Source organism: Phocoena sinus, chromosome 6, assembly GCF_008692025.1.
Source record: "Phocoena sinus isolate mPhoSin1 chromosome 6, mPhoSin1.pri, whole genome shotgun sequence".
NCBI classification, from domain to species: domain Eukaryota; kingdom Metazoa; phylum Chordata; class Mammalia; order Artiodactyla; family Phocoenidae; genus Phocoena; species Phocoena sinus.
The window spans coordinates 3,601,071-3,623,231 of record NC_045768.1 but is presented as its reverse complement, the minus strand read 5'-3'; the positions used below and the strand labels follow the sequence as shown (position 1 = coordinate 3,623,231).

At 58.6% G+C, this 22,161-nt stretch overlaps 2 protein-coding genes across 11 annotated transcripts in view; both read right to left on the bottom strand.

The window, feature by feature from the left end:
- RALGDS (ral guanine nucleotide dissociation stimulator) overlaps positions 1–7,458 on the bottom strand; it is a 47,311-nt gene extending 39,853 nt beyond the window's left edge. Inside the window, exon 1 of the mRNA XM_032635069.1 lies at positions 7,255–7,458. Within this exon, the coding sequence (XP_032490960.1) occupies positions 7,255–7,272 (18 nt within the window). The 5' untranslated portion in view covers positions 7,273–7,458. The remainder of the gene's footprint in view (positions 1–7,254) is intronic.
- A 3,492-nt stretch (positions 7,459–10,950) lies between these two features.
- Positions 10,951–20,984, bottom strand: GBGT1 (globoside alpha-1,3-N-acetylgalactosaminyltransferase 1 (FORS blood group)). 10 transcript variants are annotated; one of them, XM_032635094.1, is made up of 7 exons: positions 20,521–20,983; positions 19,570–19,659; positions 18,829–18,894; positions 14,377–14,427; positions 14,259–14,294; positions 13,401–13,535; positions 10,951–12,292 (listed from the first exon to the last, which is right to left on the bottom strand). In XM_032635094.1, the coding sequence occupies exons 4-7, from the start codon at positions 14,421–14,423 to the stop codon at positions 11,608–11,610; spliced, it is 903 nt and encodes a 300-aa protein (XP_032490985.1). In that variant the 5' UTR covers positions 14,424–14,427; positions 18,829–18,894; positions 19,570–19,659; positions 20,521–20,983; the 3' UTR covers positions 10,951–11,607. The 10 variants fall into 10 exon arrangements, with proteins under 10 accessions (XP_032490985.1, XP_032490978.1, XP_032490980.1 ...); XM_032635087.1 differs by having other exon boundaries at positions 19,468–19,659; positions 20,521–20,975; XM_032635089.1 differs by having other exon boundaries at positions 19,468–19,659; positions 20,535–20,975.
- Between the last annotated feature and the right edge of the window lie 1,177 nt (positions 20,985–22,161).

Below are 22,161 nucleotides of genomic sequence, written 5' to 3'. Positions count from 1 at the left end.
CAGGGACATTTCACACACCTTGACATCCAGGGAGTCCACAGGTGAGGCAAGAGAGGCAGGGAGGAGTGAAGGCATCTACCTGTCTGGATGCCGCAAATCCTAGCCAGGCTCCCCGGCCGCCCCAGACTTCTCTCTCCCCTTTGACCTCTAGACAGCCTCTCCCACATGACCAGGGGCCAGGGCCTCCCTTACAGATGGTGATGGAGATGGGCCACAGCCCAGACAGATGGGGGTGGGTAGCAGCAAGAATCTCGTTGGAACAGATTCATTTCAGATGGCGGCAGCCCCAAGGGCTTCCACACTGTCCTCCTCACCTCCCCACCACGCTCTCACCCTCCCAGTTCTGAGCTGGACAGTTACTGGGAAAGGGCCTCCTGCGACAAAGGCCTGTGGTCACGGTGGAGTTCCAAGAGTGGAGGGGCTGGGAGGTGGGTACGTTTTGGGGCTCAAGGTCACTCACTGGCCAAGGGGACTTTCCTCTCCACCGTCCAGGGTCACCCCCTCCCCACCACAGCTCCAAAGAGTCAGGTGGTCACACCTGGACTCTCAGGTGGTGCCAGAGAAGAGGCCCTGTGCCTTCCCCAAGTAAACCCAGAAAGCGGGGACGATCTGGGGTGCCCCCCCAGCCCCGGGGTGGACCCGCCCCCTCTTCCCCTGAGGGGTGGGGTGGCGTGGGGGAAGGGCCCAGCTGCCTCACTTCGGTGAACTGAGCTCCCTCCCTGCAGAAAGCCCAGGGTGGGTGGGGGCAGTGCCCCCGCGTCTTGGTTCCCTCCCGCGCCGGTGGCCTCCTGCCCGTCCTCCCCGGCCGCCCGCGGGGCTGGGGCTCACCTCGTCCGCCCGCGCGCTCGGCGGCAGGACCACCAGCATGAACGCCGGCAGGGGCGCGCCGCCACGCCCCGCTCCGGGCACTGCTGCCGGCGCCCGGGTCCCGGGCCATTGTCTGCGCCGCCCTCGCCCCGCCCCCTCCTCCTGCTGCGCTCGAAGCGAGGGCTGGGGACGGGGGTGCGGGAACTGGGCAGTCAAGGCCAGGATCGTCCGGCAGCCCCGCGCTGCCCGCACGCCGAACACAGGTGTCCAGCACCGGGTTACCGGGTGCCGCCGGAGCCTCCCCCAACCCCGGAGGTGGGCACGCCCCCTCCCCGTTTGACAGATGCGGCCAGGGAGGCACAGAGGGGTGAGACGATGGCCCGAGGTCACTCAGAGAGTGAACGGTCACGGTCAGTCTAGAATCCTGGCTCGGGGTCACCAGCAGTCCCACTCCTCCCTGCCCAGCTCCAAAGTCCAACCACTGGGCAGCCTGGCCCCTACCAGCCTCTCCTCCCTTCCAACACGCCACCCTGTCCTGTGGTCGAGGGGCTCCTTCCTGGCTACCCACAGCCCTCATCCCTGTCCTTGGGGCTGCTGGGCACGGGGTCAGTGCCCACAAACTAAAGCAGCCCCTAAGAGGCCCACAGGGCCGGACTGCCTTCCATCCCCATGGCACCCCATTTCCTCACACTGGGGAGCAGTGAGCCACCACGGGTTTAGTGCCTGTTCCAGGACACTGAGTGCTAAGCACTGAGCTGGGATACAGACACAGGTGTCCATCTCCAAAGCCAGTGAATGGCCTTAACCACGAGGCCGCCTGCCTCCCCTGGACCGTGGAGACGGATGCAGATGGGCAGATGAAGAAGCAGTGCCTGGCCTGGTCCTGGTCCCTCACCCTCCCACCCCAAGGCCCCATAGGTGGCATAATTTATGCACTTAATGGTGAACACACGGGTACAAGGGTAGCTGTGACTACAGACGGGGAAACTGAGGCTAGTAAGAAGGGGCATGCCAGGGTCACACAGCCAAGTCTCCAAGGCGGCCCAGAACAGAAATCCTCTATCTCAGCACTCTACCCGTCGCCCCCTCCAGCAACACCCTGCGTTGCCGCCCTGCTCCAGGCCCAGGTTACTCATGGCTTCAGCATGCAGGGGGTGCAAAGCACAAGACACCATACTGCCCCCAGCCCTGGCTGGTACTGGGTTCCATCTGCTGTGCCCTCCGACCCTGCACTTTATGACGTTCTGCTACCATCAACTGTCACTCAGTTGTCCAGGAAATAGCCGTTGCTAGGGGACTGGCCTGATGCCCGGTGGCTGGCTGGCAGGGTGGGGCAATGGGGAGGGGGGGAGCAGGCTAGGGTTTCCCTCAGGAAGACTCAGAGGTTGAGGCTGCTGGGTGGAAGAGGAGGGTGTGGTAGATCAGCCACAGAGTGGCTAAGGCTACACACAGGCCATGGGAAAGCCCCAGCCCTGAGCCTTCCTGCAGGCAAGTATTTCGGGGACCCGTAGTTGCCGAGCAACGCCTCCTGGTTGCCATGGGAACTCTCCTTTCTCCTGGGACTTATCATTAGGGGGATGCCCTCTCCTCTCCACCTCCTCACCCTGGCCTGGCTGCCCTGGGAGGAGACATTGACGCCCCAAAACCCCATTCCCCCACCCCCAGGGAGACCACTCAGCCGTGACCCTAAGAGAAGACTCACTGAGGTTCAAAGTCCCAGAACCCTAAGAAAATGCAGAGAACAGAGTCCAAGGCCTTCATTAGAGCGGGGTGAGGACAAACGGGTCCATTAGCTCTGTTTACATCTCCACTCCCGCTGTTAACCACCACCTTGGGGCCTGCCCTGCCCTGACCGTTGGGAGCTCACTGTAATTGGAAGGAATTTGCCCCCAACGCCCATGCCCATGCCGGGCCCCTCCCAGGCTTGTCTGCACGCAGGGACGCGCCCTCACCAGCCCTGCCACTATCTAGCTGTGGGAGTCCCTTGGCCTCCCAGGGCCTCAGTTTCCCAAAAGTGAGGATGGCAGCAGTGCTGATCTTGCAGATACAACGAGACACTGCAGCCCAAGGCCGGACGCAGGGGAGGTGCCATGGGCTGGCTGTCGTTACAACAGGCATCTCCGCAGCCCGGGATGGAGGTGTGGGAGTGGCCTAGAACTCTACAGAGCGTGGCCCCGTGGCCAGTGTGCCACTGCTGGCCGAGCGGTCACCAAACCCAGGCCCCCAGGGTCCCAGTCAAATGCCTTCCCCACTGGATCTATTGCTTGTCCTATACCCTTGTCCCTCGTGTCTACGGTCTGATCCCCTCAGATGGGAGTCAAGGTGTTCCACACGGGCCAAGTGCTCAGCTCTGAGGCCCTCGATGAACACCTGCTGCGTAAATCCCTCAGTGACCCACCGCCAAGGGCTACTGACCCCGGCCTTGTGAGATGCGGAAGCGCCCAAAGAACACAGGAAGAAACGGCCTCCACTTCCCGGGCCAGGGCCACGCGGGGCACTTTGCTGCATCTCAGTGATGCCTCGGGGAGCCCAGGGGCCCTGGTCCTCAGCAACAGATGGTGCTCCCCGCTTTGTACAACCGGGCAGAACCCCACCAGGCGGGCCATGGGAGAGCTCAGGCAGCATCGCCCCCTTTGGGCAGGGTCTCTGGGGAAGGGACCCCTTAAGCATTGACCTGCTCGGCCTGCCCACCCATCCCCATGGCTGCCTTCTGCGATCCCCCCAACATCTGGGACGCACGGACACCCGGCCGGCGGTAATGGGAGAGCTGTCTGGAAACCACCCCCAGTGTAATCATAGCTGCAGGGCCCCTGCAAGCAGCTGAGAAGGGTCGGCTCAGCTTGCAGGTATAGCAGGAAACGAAAAACTAACCCTTGTGGGTCTGACGGGGTCGGGCCCCGTGGCGGCCCATTCAGGTCGCCACCCAGTCACTACCCCGGGGCCCCGCCTTGTTTGATTTCCTCCGCAGCGCGTCACCCCTGAACTGACTGTGCTCCTGGTCTGCTTACAATTTTGTGTCTGTCGTCTCCTCGCAACTGGAAGGTGAGACCTTTGTCTACGCGCCGCGGCTGTTCAGAGCCGCGCCGGGGCCGTCGCAAGGAGGTCACAGCGCCACCTGCTGGTGCTGCGTCAGGACGCGCCGAGCTGGGGAGCCGTGCTGTCCCCGACAGGGCACCCCCAGGCTCCATCACACCCCAAAACCTCCAGCCGGGGGCCAAGCCCCGGACACCTGATCAGACCCCAACTGCTGCCCCCATCCCTGAGGACACCTGGGTACCTGGCCTTCGGGGGTAGAATCACTTCAATGTCCTTGTTCTGGACTGAACTGTGTCCCCACAAAAGGCAAGTTGAAGTCCTAACCTTGTGCACCTGTGAATAAGACCTTATTTGGAAATAGTCTTTTTTTTTTTTTTTAGGAGCACTCTTTTTTTTAAAAATTAATTTTTACTGGATTATAGTTGATTTACAATGTCGTGTTACTTTCTGCTGTACGGCAAAGTGAATCAGTTATACATCTACATATATCCACTTTTTTAGATTCTTTTCCCATATAGGCCATTACAGAGTACTGAGTAGAGTTTCCCGTGCTATACAGTAGGTTCTTATTAGTTATCTGTTTTATATATAGTAGTGTGTACATGTCAATCCCATCTCCCAATTTATTCCCCCCGCCGCTTTCCCCCTTCATAAGCATAGGTTTGTTTTCCACATCTGTGACTCTATTTCTGTTTTGTAAATAAGTTCATTTGCGCCATTTTTAAAGATTCCACATATAAGCGATATCACGTGAGATTTGTCTTTCTCTGGAAATAGGGTCTTTGCAGACATGATCAAGTTAGGCTGAGGTCATACTGGAGTAGGGTGGGCCCTAATCAAATGACCAGTGTCCTTATAAGAAGAGGGAAAACCGGATACATACACACAGAGGAGGCCATGTGAGTATGGAAGCAGAGTTTGGAGGGATGCGTCTACAAGGCAAGGAACATTAAGGATTGCTGGCAACCACCAGAAGCTGGCAGAGGCAAGGAAGAAGGAAGGATCCCCTCCTAGAGTCTTCAAAGAGCATGGTGGCCTCCAGAACTAAGAGAGAATAAATTTCTGTTGTTTTGAGTCACACGGTTTATGGTACTCTGTTACAGCAGCTAAAGGAAACTAATACACCACCCCACCTCCAGTGGACCAAGTCCTACCTCTGCTACCCCAGCCAAGTGCAGCCAAGCCAGTGTTCCAGGCAGAGCCCAGGAACCTGATGACCATGCAGGTGACCCGGGGCAGTGAGGATGGAGCGCAGGTGAGCGCTTGGTAGATGCCAGACCCAATCATCATTCTCATCTCCAGCATCGTAACCTCCCCTACTCAAACCAACCCTACCACAGGACACTTCCTTCCGGAATATCTCTCTGCACCCGCCCATCGCCTAGATGAATCCCACCAATAACCCGAGAATGGTCTCAGAGGCAGACCCCACCCTGATTGAGCCTCAGTTGAGACCACAGCCCAGCCTCCTGGGGGACCTCAGGGCAGAGGCTCCCAGCTGAGCTGAGCCTGCCTCCTGGTCACAGACACTGAGAGGGTCAGTGTTTGTCCTTGTAAGCGCTACATTAGGGGATGCTGTCGCATGGCACAGACACCGGGATGTCCTTCCAGGTCTTGCCCTGCCCTCCTCCCCGCTCTCCTTCTCAGCTCTCCCAGCCACACTGGCTCCTGTCTCACTTCTTCCTGGCTACAAAATCATCTGTTTCCAAGTCTCTGCACCTTTGACCTTCCCCCAGGCTCACTGCTCACAGAGTGTGCAGGGCTGGCTGCTCTTGTCTTTCTGGTCACAGCATCAATGTCACCTTGGAGGCCTTTTAGACCCTCCAGGGGCTCCTGGCCCTCCTTCCAGGGCCCTGACTCATTCCCTAGAGCACTTGCTCTTCTCTCTCACGGGGATTTGCTTTCCTGCTTTTGTCCATCTGCCCTTCTAAGCTGTGAGCTCCTGGGTGAGTGCCCAGGGCACAGTAGCTGAATCAATAGAGGATCTTGGAGCCCCCTCCTGCCTCTGAGCAGCTCATATTGTGGACCTGGAGGCTAGCAATAAAAGGTGCCTTTTGGGTCGGAGGCAGGGGGACGCCCAGAATGACTCCCGGGTGCCCCTTCCCTGCTCCAGTTGCTCCATTGAGCAGAGTGAGCACAGCCCGCCCCCTGGTGGTCAGCCCCAGCACTGCAGCCCCAGGCAGGAAAACCAGAAAACAAAACACACACCTTTGTTTGGGTGTAGTCAAGGCAGCGACTCTCCCTACCCCGGAGGGGCAAAGGAGCAGGACCTGCCGGCTCCAGGGGAGATGTGCAGGACCTCAGAAGCCTCTCTTGCTCCCCTCTTTCCCGCCACTGTCCTGGTGTCCAGTTCACTCCGGAGGCCTCCTCACTCCAACCAGGGCAGTGACTCCACCCACTTCCAAATGAGGACCCCCAGGTGCCAAAAAGACGTGGTCCAATGCTCTGCCTCATTCTGTGCCACCCAGGTCCCCAGTTCCCCAGGCCCCCAGGCTGCCCCCTGCTCAGAAGGGCCTCGAAGGAGTAAAAAGCATTTTCTACTCGGAAGACTTGGAGCACAGCGGGTCAGGGATGGAGAACCAAGGCCAAAAGACTCTTCTACGAGCTGCAGGACCCTTGGGATCACCCCATCTATGCACCCCAAATTACAGTGGAGTAAACCAAGGACTTCTCTCCTGTGATTCCCTCCACACTATGGGGGAATCTCATCCTAGTTCCAGGTGCCCAGAGTGGTGGATGCAGGACCCGAGGAACTGTCCTCTCCAGGCTGCCCTGGGGATTGTTCCTGCCTACGCTGACCCCCGGGAACCTTGGAGACGCCCAGCCCCTCTGCCTGGCACCTCTGTCCCTCACGCTTTGAGCCCTGGGCATGTTGCCAGGAGACTAGATGGTCCTGCCCCGTGGTAGAACTGCCTCCAGCCAATTTCTTCTTTCCCCCTTGTCACTTCTGTGTCCACTCTCCTCTGAATCTACGCCATGGTCCCCACCTGTGAAGTCAATGTGTGTGTATGTACCTGTGGGCGCGTCGGGATGCCGAGAGGAAAGGGCCCCTCATGGGTGGGGGTGAACAGGGGTCCCCCAGAATCTTAGGGGCTCTCATTCCCAAAGGAAACCCCATGATAGTGGCTGAGCACTGGCATTGGAGGCTGGAACCCTCCCTTCTCTTCTGGACTCTGCCCACCTCGTGGCCCCGGGCCAGTCCGTGTCTTTCTCCTGGCCTCAGTTTCCCAACTGTACCAGGAAGGGTTGGACGCGGAACTGCTGCGTAAGCGAGCGCTCAGCGTGGACTCGGCGCGATGCTCCTTCCCGGCTGGATGGGGTGTGGGCGGGCGGGGGGGGGGGGCGGGCACGCGGTCCTTCCTCCACCCCCTGGCGGTGGGGAGAGCGGTCGCGGCCGGGCGGGGCACTCACCTGGCAATCTACCATCATCCTCAGCCCTGGCAGCACATCGCCGGCCCCAGGGCGGGGCCCAGGGCTCGCAGAGGCCGCTGGCCTCGGCCCGCGCGCGGCGCAGGGGGGCGCCCGGCTGCGGGGCTCATGGCGCGGCCTCCCGTCCCCGCCGGGCCCGGGGCTCCGCCAGCGCCACCGCCGCCGCCAGCGCCGCTCCCATTGTCTGCGCCGCGCCGCCGGCCGCTCGGGCCCCGCTGCTGGGTTCCGCCCGGGCTCCCGGGCTCCGGCCGGGTGGGCGGGGACCGCCGCGGCCCCGCCCCGCCCCGCCCCGCCCCTGCCCTGCCTACCGCAGGTGTGAGGGGCGGACCCCGCCGCGCGAGCTCGGGGACGCGCAGCGGTCTCCCTCTCGCTGGGTGACGTGGGTGGACCCCGCCGGGGCAGCAGGGCCTAGAGTCTACGGCCGGGAGCGCACACGGGGCCTGCGCGGGCCTGTGGACGTCGCGTGCACGTGAGCCCCGCCTTGCCGCGCGCTCGCGCGCAGCGCACCGGGGAGTCACGGTGCGTCTCCCACCTCCGCCACCTGCTCTGTTCCTCCTGTGCCCCCTAGGACCTCCAGCCGCCCCAAACACAACCGGGCGGGGGCTGGGCCGGGTGGTAGTGTAGACCTGGAGATGTGAGATTGTACAGCCCCATCCTTCCGTCCTACCCCGTATGCCACCTGCTGGGGCCAGCTCAGCGCATGAGCGCATGGCTGGGACAGGCAGTCCTGGAGGCGGCAGTGGACACGGGGTACAGAAAAGAAGGTCAAGCCGCCCCTACCACCACCCCCCCCCCCACACACTCCCTTCCTTGTTTTCCTGGCAGGACTTCCGGACACGAGGTCCAGCCTGTGGCCAGCTGCAGCCCTGGCTGGTGAAAGGGGGCTGGAGGAGCCGAGGGAGGAGGGGCCCACCACTGGCTGAATGACTGTCGGCGGTAGTTAGTAAGAACACCCCCTGGGTGCTCAGTGATTTTGACTTTTTATTTGTGAACAGTGGCCTCAGCTCTCAAGGTCACTCAGCTCTAAGTGAACGGGGGACTCAGAATCATTGCTCTTTACCTTCACTGAGCCCGCGCTGACCATCAGAGGCCTTGTCCTGTGTTGGGCGCCCTCAGCCAGACGACCTCCTGAGTCCAAGCACTTTGGGCACCTTCCCCCTGCTTTAATCCCCAACACTCCCTCCCAAGGTCAGAGTGACTGACCTTATGTTCAGTGGAGGAAACTGAGGCTCTGAGAGTCACCACACGGGCTGTGACGTGGCCCCGCTGTGGGTTTCAACCCAGATCATTCTGACCTCAAAGGCTGTGGCTGCACAGGAGCCCAAGGTTGTGGCCTCTGAGCCCAGCCTTGGAGGTGAGTCCCTCTTGGATGGGGGGCTTCAGGGAGGGGTGCTGCAGGCAGGGGCTCTGTGGCGGGGAGGGCTTGGTCGGGTCCCTGGGGGAGGAAGGCTGTAGGGAGGCTGGGGTAGGAGTGAGGGGTGCACACACTGGGGAGGGTGTCTGGACCAGACCACACAGGGGTCTGAGTGTGGGGCAAGGAGTTGAGGATCACTGCAGGTTGGGGGCAGCAGGGGACACGATCCATGTGGTTTTATCAGAGCCACAGCATCTGAACTGGAAGGAGCTTAGTGGGTGCGTTATTCACCCCACCCAAGCATGCATCCCTGAGATGCAGCCAGGGATGGGGTCTGCCTCAGTTTCCTCCTTTGCACAGTGGGGGCTATGATGGTCATCTGCCCTCTCCCAGGGTTGGGCATGTTGCCTAGCTAGGTCCCAGACCTATCTACTTCTCCAAGTACCTGCCCAGAAGTCAGTGCCCAGAGGTCTCCCAGCCATAATCCCATTTGATCGTCACCCCAGGGCCTCAGAGAGATAGAGTAACCTGCCCAGCATCCCTCGTGTGCTAGGACAGACTCAAACCCGTGTTCTCTCAGCTGCCTCACATTCATGCAGTCATTCAACAAACACTCATGGAATGCCTCCTGGGTTTCGGGTACCAGGGTAAACCTGGCTGACCGCCATCTGTACCCTCTTGTGGTTTACCAACTGGGGAAAGGGGTGGAGATGGGCAGAACACTGTCAATGATGACATAGGGATGAGGATTTATGGGGACACTGAAAGGCACCCACCCTGGAGGGGGAATAAGTCAAGGCAGGCTTCCTGGAGATGTCAGGAGTCTGTCCCCAGGAATTGGCCAGGTGATTGGACAGGGAGGCCTGACCAGCAGGCCGTGTGAGTGGAGGTGTGCAGGGCCAGGCCCTGTGGCAGAGCAGGGATGCTGGACTGTAGGGAGTGGGGAGGTGGTAGGTGGCCATGAGGGGACAGCAAGTTTAAGTTTCAGGGGCCTCCCTGGCAGGGGGCACTGCAGACATTTTGCATCTGTAATTTTGTCTATTTCTTTTTCTGGCACTCCCCCTCCCTCTGCTGGGTCAGGCCTGTCTCCTGCCACCCCTTCCACTCCTACCAGGCCCCTTCTTCCCACGCACGGAGCGGCTCTGGCCCCAAGCCCTCAGCTCCTTTTTGGGAAGTAGCCTGGACCCTGGTTTGGGTCCAGGAGTTGGGCACTGTAACTCACTCCACTGTGTCTGAGGCCTGCGCCCTGGGATGGAGACCAGGGTAGCCATAGTGCCTGGGGTTTGAGCCACGGCTGAGAAGGGCCCATTAGCTGGGCTGGGAGTGAGAAGGGGCTCACTTCCCCGCAGCAAGGATGGTGCTGCCCGGGCCTCAGGGCCTCAGGGCCACCTGCTCCTGAGGGCTTCTCTGGTCTCCATGATAAGGGCCCTCTCCATGCTCCAACATGGAAGCTCCTTGAAGGCAGGGCCTGCTCATTCAACACTGCTGGCCTCACACACACCCTGGGGCAGGTCCAGTCACCATGGTTAAGGTGCTCCCCACTAGCGACACATGGGCCATGGGTCCACCCTTGTCCCTCTGCCCAGGGAGCCCCTCGGGGCCTCTCCCTGACCGTCCTCTCCAGCGCAGGCTGTCTCCTCACAGCAGTCACTCAGTCTGTCCACACTCTTGCAGTCTGTCCTTGCTTGCCGCCCAAAACACAGGTGCAGGAAGAGTGGACTTGGGGCTGGCCCCCGTTTTGCCAGGGGTGGTCAGGTGGGTGGGTTCCTCCTCCTCCCGACGTGGCCACAGACCGCATCGCCCCCCGCCCTCCGCCCCTGCCTTACGTGGCAAAGATGCTGCTGCCCCCAGGGGAGTGGACACCGGGCCAGCCCCCACTGCATCTCTGTCCCACCAGGCAGAGGGAACCACCGCAGGACTCTGAAGACCCTCTAATCCTGGGCTGCACCATGGCCTTGGCGCCCCAGGTCTGCCAGGGGCATTCCAGGGCGAAGGCTGACCGTGCACGCAGGAACCCCGGCAGACATATTTGCTACGTGCTCAGGGACCAAGACCCCACAGGGTATCCAGCTGGTGGGCTCTGCGCCCCCCAACGCAGAAGAGCATATCTGGCGACACTTCCACTTCACCCATCTCCACGGGAGAAGCAGGGTGAAATCCTGTCTGTTGCAGCAGCCAGCGCCAGCATCAGCCCAGGTTCTCTGGAAAACTGTATCCTGACCACACCCACCCGAGCTGAGTGTATTTGCAACCCAGGCTGTCTGCATCCCTGAGGGCTGGTGGCCAAGATACTCGGATGTGCAGGTGAAGAAACCCCAGTTAGGGCCGAGCACACGCCACCTTTATTAAAAACTGCCCAAACCCTCTTACAAAGGAGGCGGCTGGTGCCAGGGAGTGTGGTGCACCTCAAGGGAGGTGGGACATGAAACCAGAGCGAGCCTAGACCTGGTCGATTTCAAAGGCTCACTCAGGGACCCGAGCGAGGAATTGGCTCCATGTGGCTGGGGGACATCACAGTATCCAGGGCCCCTGCAGCCAGAGAAAAGGGGTCCGGGATGCCTTTCACACAGTGTTAGAAGTGCAACTTTAAGGGCAACAGGCAACAGAAGAGGGGCAGAGGGGGAATTTGAGGTACCGGGCGGGGCTGAGACTCCAGAGCCTGCCCCAAGGCACGTGTGCTGGGTGAGGCCTGCCGGGCCCTGTCTTTTTCCACCTCTGGTCTCCCCGCCTCCTGTCCTGCTGTTCTTGGGACACAGGCTACATGATCTTGGCCTTCTCCTCATATGCGCACCACCCTTCACAGTTTACAAAGGTCTTTACAGGCCCATTTTCCCGTTGGATTCTGCTGGCAGACTGAGAGGTAGACAGCACAGGGCTGGTCTCACTTAAGGCTTGAGAAGTGAGGCACCGGTGCAAGGAGGTTCCGGTGAGCTGGGCGCTCACTGGGGTCCCCCCTATCCACGGCAGCCCCGGCTCAGCCATCAGCTTCTCAGCCAGTCGGTGTCCTTGTCGAGGGTAGAAAAGCGGATCAGCTTCAGGCTGGGGGGCTGAGGCTTCCTGTCATCCCAGAGGTACTCGGGGGACAGCACTTTGGAGGGCTTATGTGAGATGAAGCGGCGGTTCAGGTGACTCTCCTCCTGCCAGGCCGCCATGATGCCGTTGGCCTTGTCTGCCAGGATGCCCATGTGGCAGCCTCTGGTAAACTCGTATACCTTGGCCACCCGCCCCCCAAAGACCTCCCCGCCATAATAGAAATCCCCCTCGCCATCCGCCACAAAGGCGGTGGAAAGAGGCCGGCGCTCGTAGGGGAACTGCTGGCGGGGAACAGCGAAGTAGCCAGGGTGAATGGCAGCGACCAGGTCCCCCAAGGTCTCGGGGCCCCACGGGTTCCGGAATACCATGTCCACATCGAGGCAGAAGAGGTAGTCGACCTCCCGGTGCGCCCTCTCAGCAATGTGCTGGCTGATGCTCTGCATCCGGCGTGTGGAGATCTCCTCCCAGCGGGCCTGCCTCAGGACGGGGATGATGCTGACGAGGCGGCCGGAGCCCAGCCGGACCCGAGGAACGGCCGTGGGGTCGTTAGTGAAGACATAGTAGTGCACCCGGAACCCCTGCATGAAGAACTGCTCGGCTGACTCCAGGAAGTGCTGGACGAACTGGGTGTACCTGGTGGAGAGAATCCCATCATGCACCATGGCCTCAGCAGGGCCACTGCCTGGGTCCCCACTATGTGCTGGCACCACACGGACAGGGCTGGGGTTGGCCAGGCTGGGGTCCACCTCCCAGCTTTCCATCTCAAGAAGTCACTCAGGTCCGCCCCTCGGGGTCCTTGTCTGTCAAATTCCCACAATCTTAGTACCAACCTCTTAAGACCGTCCTAATAATGATAATTGATGACTCATATTCACAGACTGAGCTAACTTTTACTGAGCACTTACTAAGTGCCAGGCAGTGTTCTAAGGGATTCTTCTCTCCTTCTAGCCTCATAAACTCCCTAGAAGGCAGGGACCACAGTCCCCACTTCCTAGGCACAGACACTGAGCCTCAGAGAGAGGAAAGTAGCCAAGAAACGGGCAAGTGGCCGAGTCAAGGGAAGGTGAGTGGTGCTGGCTGCTGGGTGCCGATTGGGCCAGGGGTGGGGGGGGGGTCCCCTGATCCCCGCTGGGCCATCCATCATCTGGCCGGTGCTTAGCTGCTGGGGACCCATTAGGGTCCCTCTCTCAGGAGTCCCAGAAAGGGACCCAGAGGGAAGCTGCCAGGTGATGGCTCCTAAAGGAAAGGGCAGGCGGGGTGAGGAAGGAGAGGGGAAAACAGGAGGTGTCCAGAGAGCCCTTAGGCCGGAGGCTGGAGGAGAGAGGGTCCCCAAGGATGGGCTGGCTCTGCCTGGGTCTCTTGACCTGCCTGTGGCCTGACCACGGACCCCCAATTCTATGCGGTGGTCTGGGGGGCTTTCCACTCCTTCATACCTGCCTGGACGGTTCAGGGGAAGCAGAAGGGGTGAAGGGACAAGGGTGTCTCCTGACAAAGGCTCCTGCTGCCCCCTCGCCTGGGCTGCCTCCCCCTCCCCCCTTCCATGCCAGGGCCAAACCCCCTTCCTCCAGGAAGCTCCCCTCCCACCAGCATACTCCACTCTGTACCTTCCCACCTGCACAGCACCTGGTTCAGGGCCTCCCTGGTGCCCGGGTTGGGGTCCTGTCTCTCCCCAGACTATAAATTCCTGGGGCTCAGAATTTATAACCCCCCTCCCCCCAGCCCAGCCCAGCCCACTACTCACTTCCCCACGGCAAACACCGTGACCCCGACGGTCAGGTTCAGCGGCTGGTAGATACGATGCAGAAGTTCCGGATCGAAGGTTCCCTCAGAGACAATGGGCGCTAGCCAGGGTGTGAGTGTCAGGAACTCTGTGGGCCTGGCAGCAGAGGAGGCCGTGGGGGCTGAGACCCTCCCCTGGGAAAGCCTCCCTCTCATCTTGGCCCTGCCAAAGCTGTGTGACCCCGGGCAGCTTCATCCCCGTCTCTGGGCCCCAGTATCCTCATGTGGAAAGTGGGGATAGTCATAGCTACTTCCCAGCGTGGTCAAGACCAGGAGTTAATGCATGCCCAGTGTCTAGAGGAGCCTGGCATTTCCGGTGCCCGCTAAGTGCCTCGGAGACGGGGGTCATCAACATCACCATCAACGACGGATCGAGCGCGACTACGCAGAAGGCACAGTGCTCTGCGTTATTATTATTATTATTTTTTTTGGCCGCGCCACGCAGCTTGAGGGATCTTAGTTCCCTGACCACGGACTGAACCCAGGCCCTCAGCAGTGAAAGCACGGAGTCCTAACCACTTGGACTGCCAGGGAATTCCCTGCTGTGCATTTTGCAAACGCCATCTCATCTGGTCCTCCAACCTCCTATCAGGTGGCTATTATTATTATCCACCTGTGCACAAACATCCCAGAGTGGTTGGCTAACTTGTCCAAGGTCACACAGCTAGTGACAGAGCTGGACCGGAGCCCAGGTCCCAGACTACCCAGACCCCGAGGCCAGTGGACACCTCCAGTACCCCAACTTCCAGATCAGAGGCCTGAGCGGCCCCCTCCACCCCAGGTCTCTCCATTCTGTGCCCAGGCCCTAATCGACACCTACTTTTGCTCCAGCAGCTTGGGCTGAGGGTACTGTGACCTGCAATCAAGAAGGGTGAGTGGTTAAGGGGAGGCAGCCCCCAACCCCGGGGCCGCAAAGGGGGAAATGACCGTCTGCTTACAGTGTCACAGGCTGGAATGGCTTCTCCCCCTTGTACTGCAGCTTCATGTTGCTGGTGGGAGAGGTGAGACAGAGCCATTAGTGCCGGTGGGGGGCAGAAACACTCAGCAGGGAAGGATGAGGTCGAGGTGAAGCACCCCCATGGGACAGGCACCCCCAACCCCCCAGATGCCCTTGACCCTCCCCCACTGCTCTGTCCACTCTGTCGGGGCTGGACTCCCATAGAGGAAGTCTGTCCAGGGTCACCGTGTGGCAGGGCAGTGATTCCAGCCTGGTACCACTTGTCTCCAAAGTCTTTTTCTGTCTCTCTTTCAAACATATTGCTCTGAAAGAGCCTGGGCACTGGGGAGAAGGTCTGCGGAGCTGTAAAGGCCCGGTGAGCCCAGTTCTGCCACTTTCTAGCCTGGGTGGGCGAGTTACTTAACCTGAACCTACGGTGATGGTCAGTTGAAGAAGCCAGTTACACAGCCACCAATCAAGGCGTCGCTGTGAAGGTACGGATTTTGTAGATGTCAGTAACATCTACACCAGCTGACCCCATGTAAAGATCATCCTCCACAGTCTGGCAGGCCTGATATGGTCAGGTGAAAAGCTACAGCATAGAACTGAGGTTTCCCTGAAGAAGAAATTCTGCCGGTGGACGGTAGTGTCAGGTCCTGCCGAAGAGTTCCAGCCCACCCTTCCCGATGGCCCGCTCCGTGGATTTCAGACTGGCTTCGCCACCCCACAGTCGTGTAAGCCGATTGCTTTCAATCAATCAGTCAGTCGTCAGTCAGTCTCCCTCCGTCTTCCTGGTTCTGTTTCTTTAGTGGAAGGCTGACTGATACACCCATTTTCCCTTATCTGTAAAATGAGGTAGCACCCTTAACCCTTAGAGCTGTCGTGAGAGGTAAGAGAGGTATGTAAGTCGGGGCCTGTCAGCCAGTGCCCAGCATGGAGCGAATGGTAAGGGCAGCACCCTGGCCCCTTCTTGGCGGGCTGTCTGTGTGGCTGGCCCTCACTAGCTGCGGCCAACCTGGGGGGATTAGGAAGGAGGGCTGATTAAGGAAGGAGGTGGCCGGCGGCAGGGTCAGACACGGGAGGCTGCCGGCGACATGCCTCTGGCTCTGCCACCAGCTGGCTGGAGAGACCAGGGGCCGGACATCTCACTCCTCGGGGTTTAGTTCCCTCACCCTTAAAATGGGGACAATAATATCGCTCCCCAGCGTGGAAGTGAGGCCTGGGAGATGGAAAGGCTTGCCCAAGGCCACCCAGGGACTGGGTCAGAACCTGTTCCAGCAGAGGCCTGAGCTCGCCTGTAAGGCTCAGACCACCTGAGGACGTGGGTGCCTGCCATTCACTTGGGTCTCTTCAGTACGTCACCTACGGTGGGATGGCTTAAGCCTCCTGGAGCTTTCCTAGTTTTTTCAGTCTATGCTTTGTGTGTGGGGTAAGATATACATAACAAAGATTTCCCATTTTAACCATTTGAAAGTGTACAGTTCAGGGGCATTAAAGGACATTCACATTGGGCAACCATCACCGCCATCCATGTCCAGAGCTTTTTCATCGTCCCAGACTGAGACCCTGTCCCCCTGAAACACTAACTCCCCATTCCCTCTCCCAGCCCCCGGTAACATTGTTCCTACTTCTGTCTCTATAAATATGACTATTCCAGAGATCTCTTAGAAGTGAAACCCTATTATATCTGTCCTTCTGTGATCAGTCTATACTCTGGAAGCAACAAGTTTTAAAAGGTGATCCATCCAATTGGCCCCCTGCCCTAGTTTCACACCGACAAGCACGTTTTAGGCCCCCGCTCAGAAAGGGATAGGGGGACTTCCCTGGCCGTCCAGTGGTTAAGACTCCACGCTTCCACTGCAGGGGGTGCGGGTTGGATTCCTGGTCAGGGAACTAAGATCCTGCGTGCTGCCCAGCACAGCCAAAAATAAATAAAGAAGACAACATCTTCAAAAAGAAAAAAAAAAAAAAAGAAGAAAAGAAAGTGATGGGACTCTGAGAAGGTAGTCAGAAGTGAGAAGGGGAAAGGGGCCCTTGTTCCACACTTCCCTGGCCATCGGTATTTCCCTTTCCCCCACCAGCCTGGACACACTCTGCTCTGGCCACTTTAACGGGTTAGACATAAGAATTCCAAAGCCACAAAAGGAACTTCATATTTCCAAACCTCTGAAGGTCGTGAAACTAAAAGTAGAGAAGAGATCCAAATGAACAGAGGGGAAGATGTGACCATTCCAAACAAACAAAACTCTCCAACTTTATCTATTAAAAAAAAATAATAACTCAGTAGAACCAAAAGATAGACACACTGCAAAGAAAAAAAAATGTAGCAAGTACTTTCGGCCAAGGGTGGCGATAGAGGACCCGCCGACAGGCCAAGGAGAGAAGGTGCTGGAGCAGGCGAGGCACCAGAGAGGAAATTCAGTTAATGGGAAGGCGTGGGGGAGGTGAGGGCCTGGTAGGAATCAAAGAAATGAAATTTAAACCACATCGCATTTCCCGTGTCTGGAGTCAGCAAGGTGGTTTGCTTTTTGTTTTTCATAGCACCTAATACTTCCAGCACCAGCCCAGGGGCAATGCAGCTGCAGCGGGGTGGAGGGGGTGGCGTATCTGTGTGAGTTCGAGTGTGTGTGTGCCACTGTCCCCCTGGAGAGCAACCTGGCGCGATGGAGGAATACCTCAGCCATATCCTTTGGCTCAGAAACTTACCAAAGGAAAGGATCTTTAAGATGGAAAAAGCTGCCTGTCCAGAGCTGCTCATTACAAACTGATTTAGAACGCTGGGAAACTGGAAACAACCTAAATGCTGCAAACTTGCTGGTGGGAAAGGGAGAGGGATTCAAGAATTAGGGCCCAGTCCCTGGGTGGAATAAAATGATGGTGACCAGATGCCAAAAAAGCAAGCCAATTCTGGGGAAACTGGATAAAAATCACAAAAACACTGTGGTCACAACTACTTTCAATAGCAAGCAGCCTTTCTGCTTTTTAGAACAATCTGTTCAAATAGAAAGCGTAGCAACCAACGAGCTGACAATGAACTCTGGAGTCAGAGTATGACTTAGACCAGCAAAACACAAGAGGGTATTTCATTTTCTTTCGTCTTTTCTGTTATCCAGCCTCCTAATTTACTGTATTCTATGTTTATAATAGTGAAACACACTTTGTTGTTAGCTATGAACTATGTTGTTAGTCTATGATCCAGATTTTAAACTTTCCTTTTGCTGTCATGAAAAACAAGACTGGGTGGCCAAATGTCCCCTTGAGACTGTCCCAAATCACCTTTTTCACTCTTTTTTTTTTGGCCTTTGAAAATTATTGTTACTAGTTTTAGTCTGATGACACAGAGGACTTGGCTGGGAAACACACTGGTTCTTATAAACCAGCACTTGTTTGGGGCATGAAACAAAGCACAGTGAGAGGACGTCACTGGGATCAGGCCGGCGCCGTCACAGAACAACCTGCCCAGGGCAGAGAATTATTCGCTAATGACAGCTGAACGACAAGAGCGCTGGGGCGATCTGAACGGAAGACTGTTCCATCCCATCTTGGCAAGTCTGAGATACGTTTGATATCGGATATAAAAAGTGACGCAATCAGTAGGAATCATTTCAAGTTCTAGGTTCATCTATAACCAAATCTTTTTCACTCTTAACTGACAAAATGTCAGATTTGTTATGTCGGGGAGACTGGTCACGTGTCCATTTCTTCTTTGAAGCCACAGAGAACACAAAATAGAGCAAAATGTCAAGTCCTGGACTTCCCTGGCGGCGCAGTGGTTAAGAATCCGCCTGCCAATGCAGGGGACAAGGGTTTGATCCCTGGTCCAGGGAGATCCCACAGGCCGCGGAGCCACTAAGACTGCGAGCCACAACTACTGAGCCCACATGCCACAACTACTGAAGCCCGCGTACCTAGACACCATGCTCTGCAACAAGAGAAGGCGCCGCCATGAGAAGCCCGTGCATCTCAACGAAGAGTGGCCCCGGTCGCCACAACTAGAGAAAGCCCGTGTGCAGCTAAGAAGACCCAATGCAGCCAAAAATAAGGAATAAAATAAAATAAATAAATGTATTGAATAAAGAAAAAGAAGTCAAGTCCTGAAAGCACTCTTTCCTGAGCACCTCCTACGTGCCAGGTGCAACACCAGGATATTTACAGGCATCGTTACAGTACCCCATGCTCTGGCTGGCTCGGGAGGGGCACCTCTATCATCCCATTTTACAGATACAGCAAGTGAGGCTCAGAGCTACGCAACAGGCTCAAGGTCACAGCTGTGGAGGGGGCACTGCAAGGACACCCAAGGACTGAAACAGGGGAATTTCACTCCACATCTGCGGCAGCTCACCACACGGCTCAGAATCGTGACCTTAGGACCTAAGAACCTACAAAGTGACCTTAAAAACCCCCTCACCCCCTCCACTCCGGGGGCCCCCAATTCGCCCTGGCCCATACTTACAAGATCTCTGGGCAGGGGAGATAATAGGGGACATAGGAGACCGGCAGCCAGTTCTCGACATACACCCTGGGAAGGAAATACATCTGTTGACCTGACTTTGCACGTGAGGCTGAAAACTCGCTTTGCTGCATGTCAGTGGGAATGCAGGCCCCACGTGGTGCACCTGGGATACACCTCCCCTCCCCCCGCCCCCGCCCAATCATTCCTTGGGTCTGGCTGACCTCGGAGGACAAAGCCTCCTGGTCTTCTGCAATGAGTCATTAGCCCTGCAGCCATTCATTCCCGGGACAGGAATGTTCTTGATGCCAGGCCCTGCACACAGGGGGCTGGTGGTTGGGGGCGGCCCCCAGAGCTTTGTGGGAAGAACACATAGGGTGAATTCTGGAGCATAAACGTTAACATGGCTAGAAGAACAGTCCAGGCAGAGGAAAGAGCGAGTGCAAAGGCCAGACCAGTGCAAAGCAAAACACATTAGCCAGGCTAGTTCAGTCTTACCGGGGCTGGGGTGAAGGGACAGGTGCACCGAGAGAAGGGGGTGGGACCTGGGAATCCTGTGAAGGGGTCAAGCTTTGGGGGTTGAGATGCTGAGAGATGGAGGGGTCTGGGGTAGGCAGGGAGGGCTCCATGGGGCATGCTCACCACAGACAGCAGAGGGCCACGCCCACCAGCAGGCAGAACCCCAGGCCCAGGGCTAGTCTGGGGCAGCGCATTGCAGGGCGGGCAGCATCTGAGCCTGGGTACCTGCAGAGTCTGGGTGTGCCCTGGTGAATCAGCCCACCTCTCTCAGAGGTGTCAGGCTCGGAGCCTGTGTCTCCGGGGTCCGGGAAACACCTGCAAAGGAACGCTCCTTATCCACAGGACAGTGGCCCCATTTTTGCTGCCCTGCCCTCCCCTGGGCGGCCTCACCCGGGGAATGTGGATTCCAGCTGTCTCCTCGTACTGCTGGGCCCAGGCCCAGGTCTGGCAGCTCTGAAGGACAGAGGCTCAGGACTCAGCCAAAGCCTGCTGCGGTGCCTTGCGAAAGGCCCCGGGCCGGAGAGGCGCCTGGCTCCCTGCCTTGTCTCTCAGGTCTCCCTGCTGACCTCCTTCTGTGATGAGCTAAGGGCGGCCATCCTAGGGACTAGGGGAACAGCGCTTGGGGGGGGTGGAGGGGGTGGGGCGGGGCTTGGAGAAGGATTCCAGGGGAAACTGGGAGGACGCCGGAAATCAAGCCCAGAGCCCGCACCGCGGGGGCACACTCGGCCTGGGGAGGGGTGGTGCGCTGGGAGAGGCGGCATAGATCCCCCGGGAGGGGCGTTGGGGCAGGGGTGGTAGCAGCGCATTCCTCCGGGAGAGGGGGCCTGGGCTCTCCCGGGACCGCGGGAAGGCGCTTCAGCTCTCACCCGCTCTCGTTGGTAACCCTGGGCAAGGCGCTCTCCTGCCAGCTCCACCACAGCCTCGGCGTCCTCCTCAGCTATAGGGGGCTTGGTGAGGTGGCAAGACGCAATCCGCACCGCCCCTGATGTGCGGGAAGGGCTCTAAAGCGCTGGGTCCGGCGCGGGTCACAGAGAGCGCGGGACGCCTGACAGCTCTGCGGGGGTCCGCCCGAGGTCAGATAAAGATCCCCGGGCCGGAGTTTTGGGGCTTTGGCCCCGGCTCACCCGGTGGCCTCTGGCAGGCCCGCTCCCTCTCCCTCTCCCTCCCTCTGCGGACCTCCGTTTCCCCACCCGGGCTTGGGGCGCGGCGTCCTCCAAAGCTCCGCGTCGACCGTTGGCTCCGCTGGATTCTTCCTCCGGTGGGGCCCGGGCCGCCGGGGCCGCTCCGCCGACGCAGAACCACGCCCGAGCTTCGGCCGCCCCAGCCGGGGATCTGCACCCAGAAGCTTGGGTCTGAGACACGCACCTCGACTTCGGCCGGCCACTGCAGGCTCCGGGCTCGCGGCGCTGCTCCTCCGGCCGGGCGCGGGGCGGGGACAGGGAGCGGCGCGGGAGCGTGACTGTCCCTGCGGGCTGCAGACTCAGCCCCTTGCGGCCGGACCAGCGTTAGAACGGACGGAGGGGCGCAGCCCGGCCCTGAAAACAGAGTCTCGGTTCGCCCGCAGTCCGGCGAAACCCAGGGCCTGCCGGGCGCCTTTAGTAGCGCGCTGGGTGGGGCCCGACTAAGGGCCCGCAGGGATCGGGGCCGGGCGGGGTTCGGGGGAGGGGAAAGGAGCCGCGCGCCCCGCCCACCGGCCGCAGCCCCACCTACCCTCCTGCGTGCCCCGCCCGCCCCGCCCCGCCCACCAGCTGCAGCCCCCAGTCCCCAGGGGTCCACGAGCGCCGGGGTCCCAGGACCTTTAACCTCTGCTGGCTACCTGGGCCGTGGCCTCCGACGCAGGCGACCCACCTTCCAGGCGAGGAGCGCGGGTCAGGGAACTCTGGGCTGGGGTGCGGGCTTGAGAAATCAGGGAAACGATTTGAGGGAAAAACTTAATTGTTTCTAGAAAAGCCTCGAAGCAATCACCGGATGGGAAACCAGCTGGACGTCGTACTTACTTTCCGGGTTAGGATCATCACTCTTTTGCTCGGGGCCCCTGGGGCCGGCACGCCGGCCTGGAGACCGTGAGCGGCTCCCGGAATCCCTCGGAGCCTCTGTTTCCTCTTCTGTGAAGGGAGTTGGCCATACTTTCTTACCAAGGCCTGTCCGAGTTGTATTGACCCTGGTTCATCCTAGGGACTCCAGGAGCCCCAGGGGGACCGTCTTATATGTCTCCAAGTGTAGGCCAAGCGCAGAGGGTGGTGGTAGAGGCGTGGCGACGGAGGGGGCATTCAGAGGGACAAAAAGGAAGGCCCCCTCAGGGTAAATAAGGGAGCTGTAACAAGGGCCGGGGAGAAACCCGATACAATTAGGATGAGGCGAAAGCTATAGGCATTCAGTAGAAACCGCAATTCGAATTGTAAATTTTGATCTTTCCCCGGCTGGCTATGGATTATGCGGTGGGATATTCTCGTGATGCTGGTCAGCGTGGTGGCAACTGTCAGCCACTCCGTCACCAGGCTCAACAAGGATACACTTACGACCATTCTGTACCCTGACAGCCATTCTGTTTTTCACTTTCAGTATAGTGTTCAGTAAATTGCATGAGATGTTCAGCTCTATTATATTATAAACTACCAGCTAACGTACGTATTCTGAGCAAGTTTAAGGTAGGTTAGGCTAAGCTATGGTGTTCAGTATGTTCTCACCTTAGGATGGGTTTATCAGGATGTAACCCCACTGTAAGTCGAGGAAGATCTGTGCAGAGAAACAGCATGGGAGACAAAACAACAATCAAGGCTCAGAGAGGTTATAGCTTTGTTCAAGGTCACAATGATG

Excerpts from the sequence above, each read along its gene's own strand:
- GBGT1 (XM_032635087.1), bottom strand. The coding sequence starts at position 19,538 with ATGCGCTGCCCCAGACTAGCCCTGGGCCTGGGGTTCTGCCTGCTGGTG. Across the intron at positions 14,295-14,376 it reads CCATTCCAGCCTGTGACACT|GTCACAGTACCCTCAGCCCA; the intron begins GTAAGCAGACGG and ends TCTTGATTGCAG. Across the intron at positions 13,536-14,258 it reads CCCAAGCTGCTGGAGCAAAA|GCCCACAGAGTTCCTGACAC; the intron begins GTAGGTGTCGAT and ends CTCTGCTGCCAG.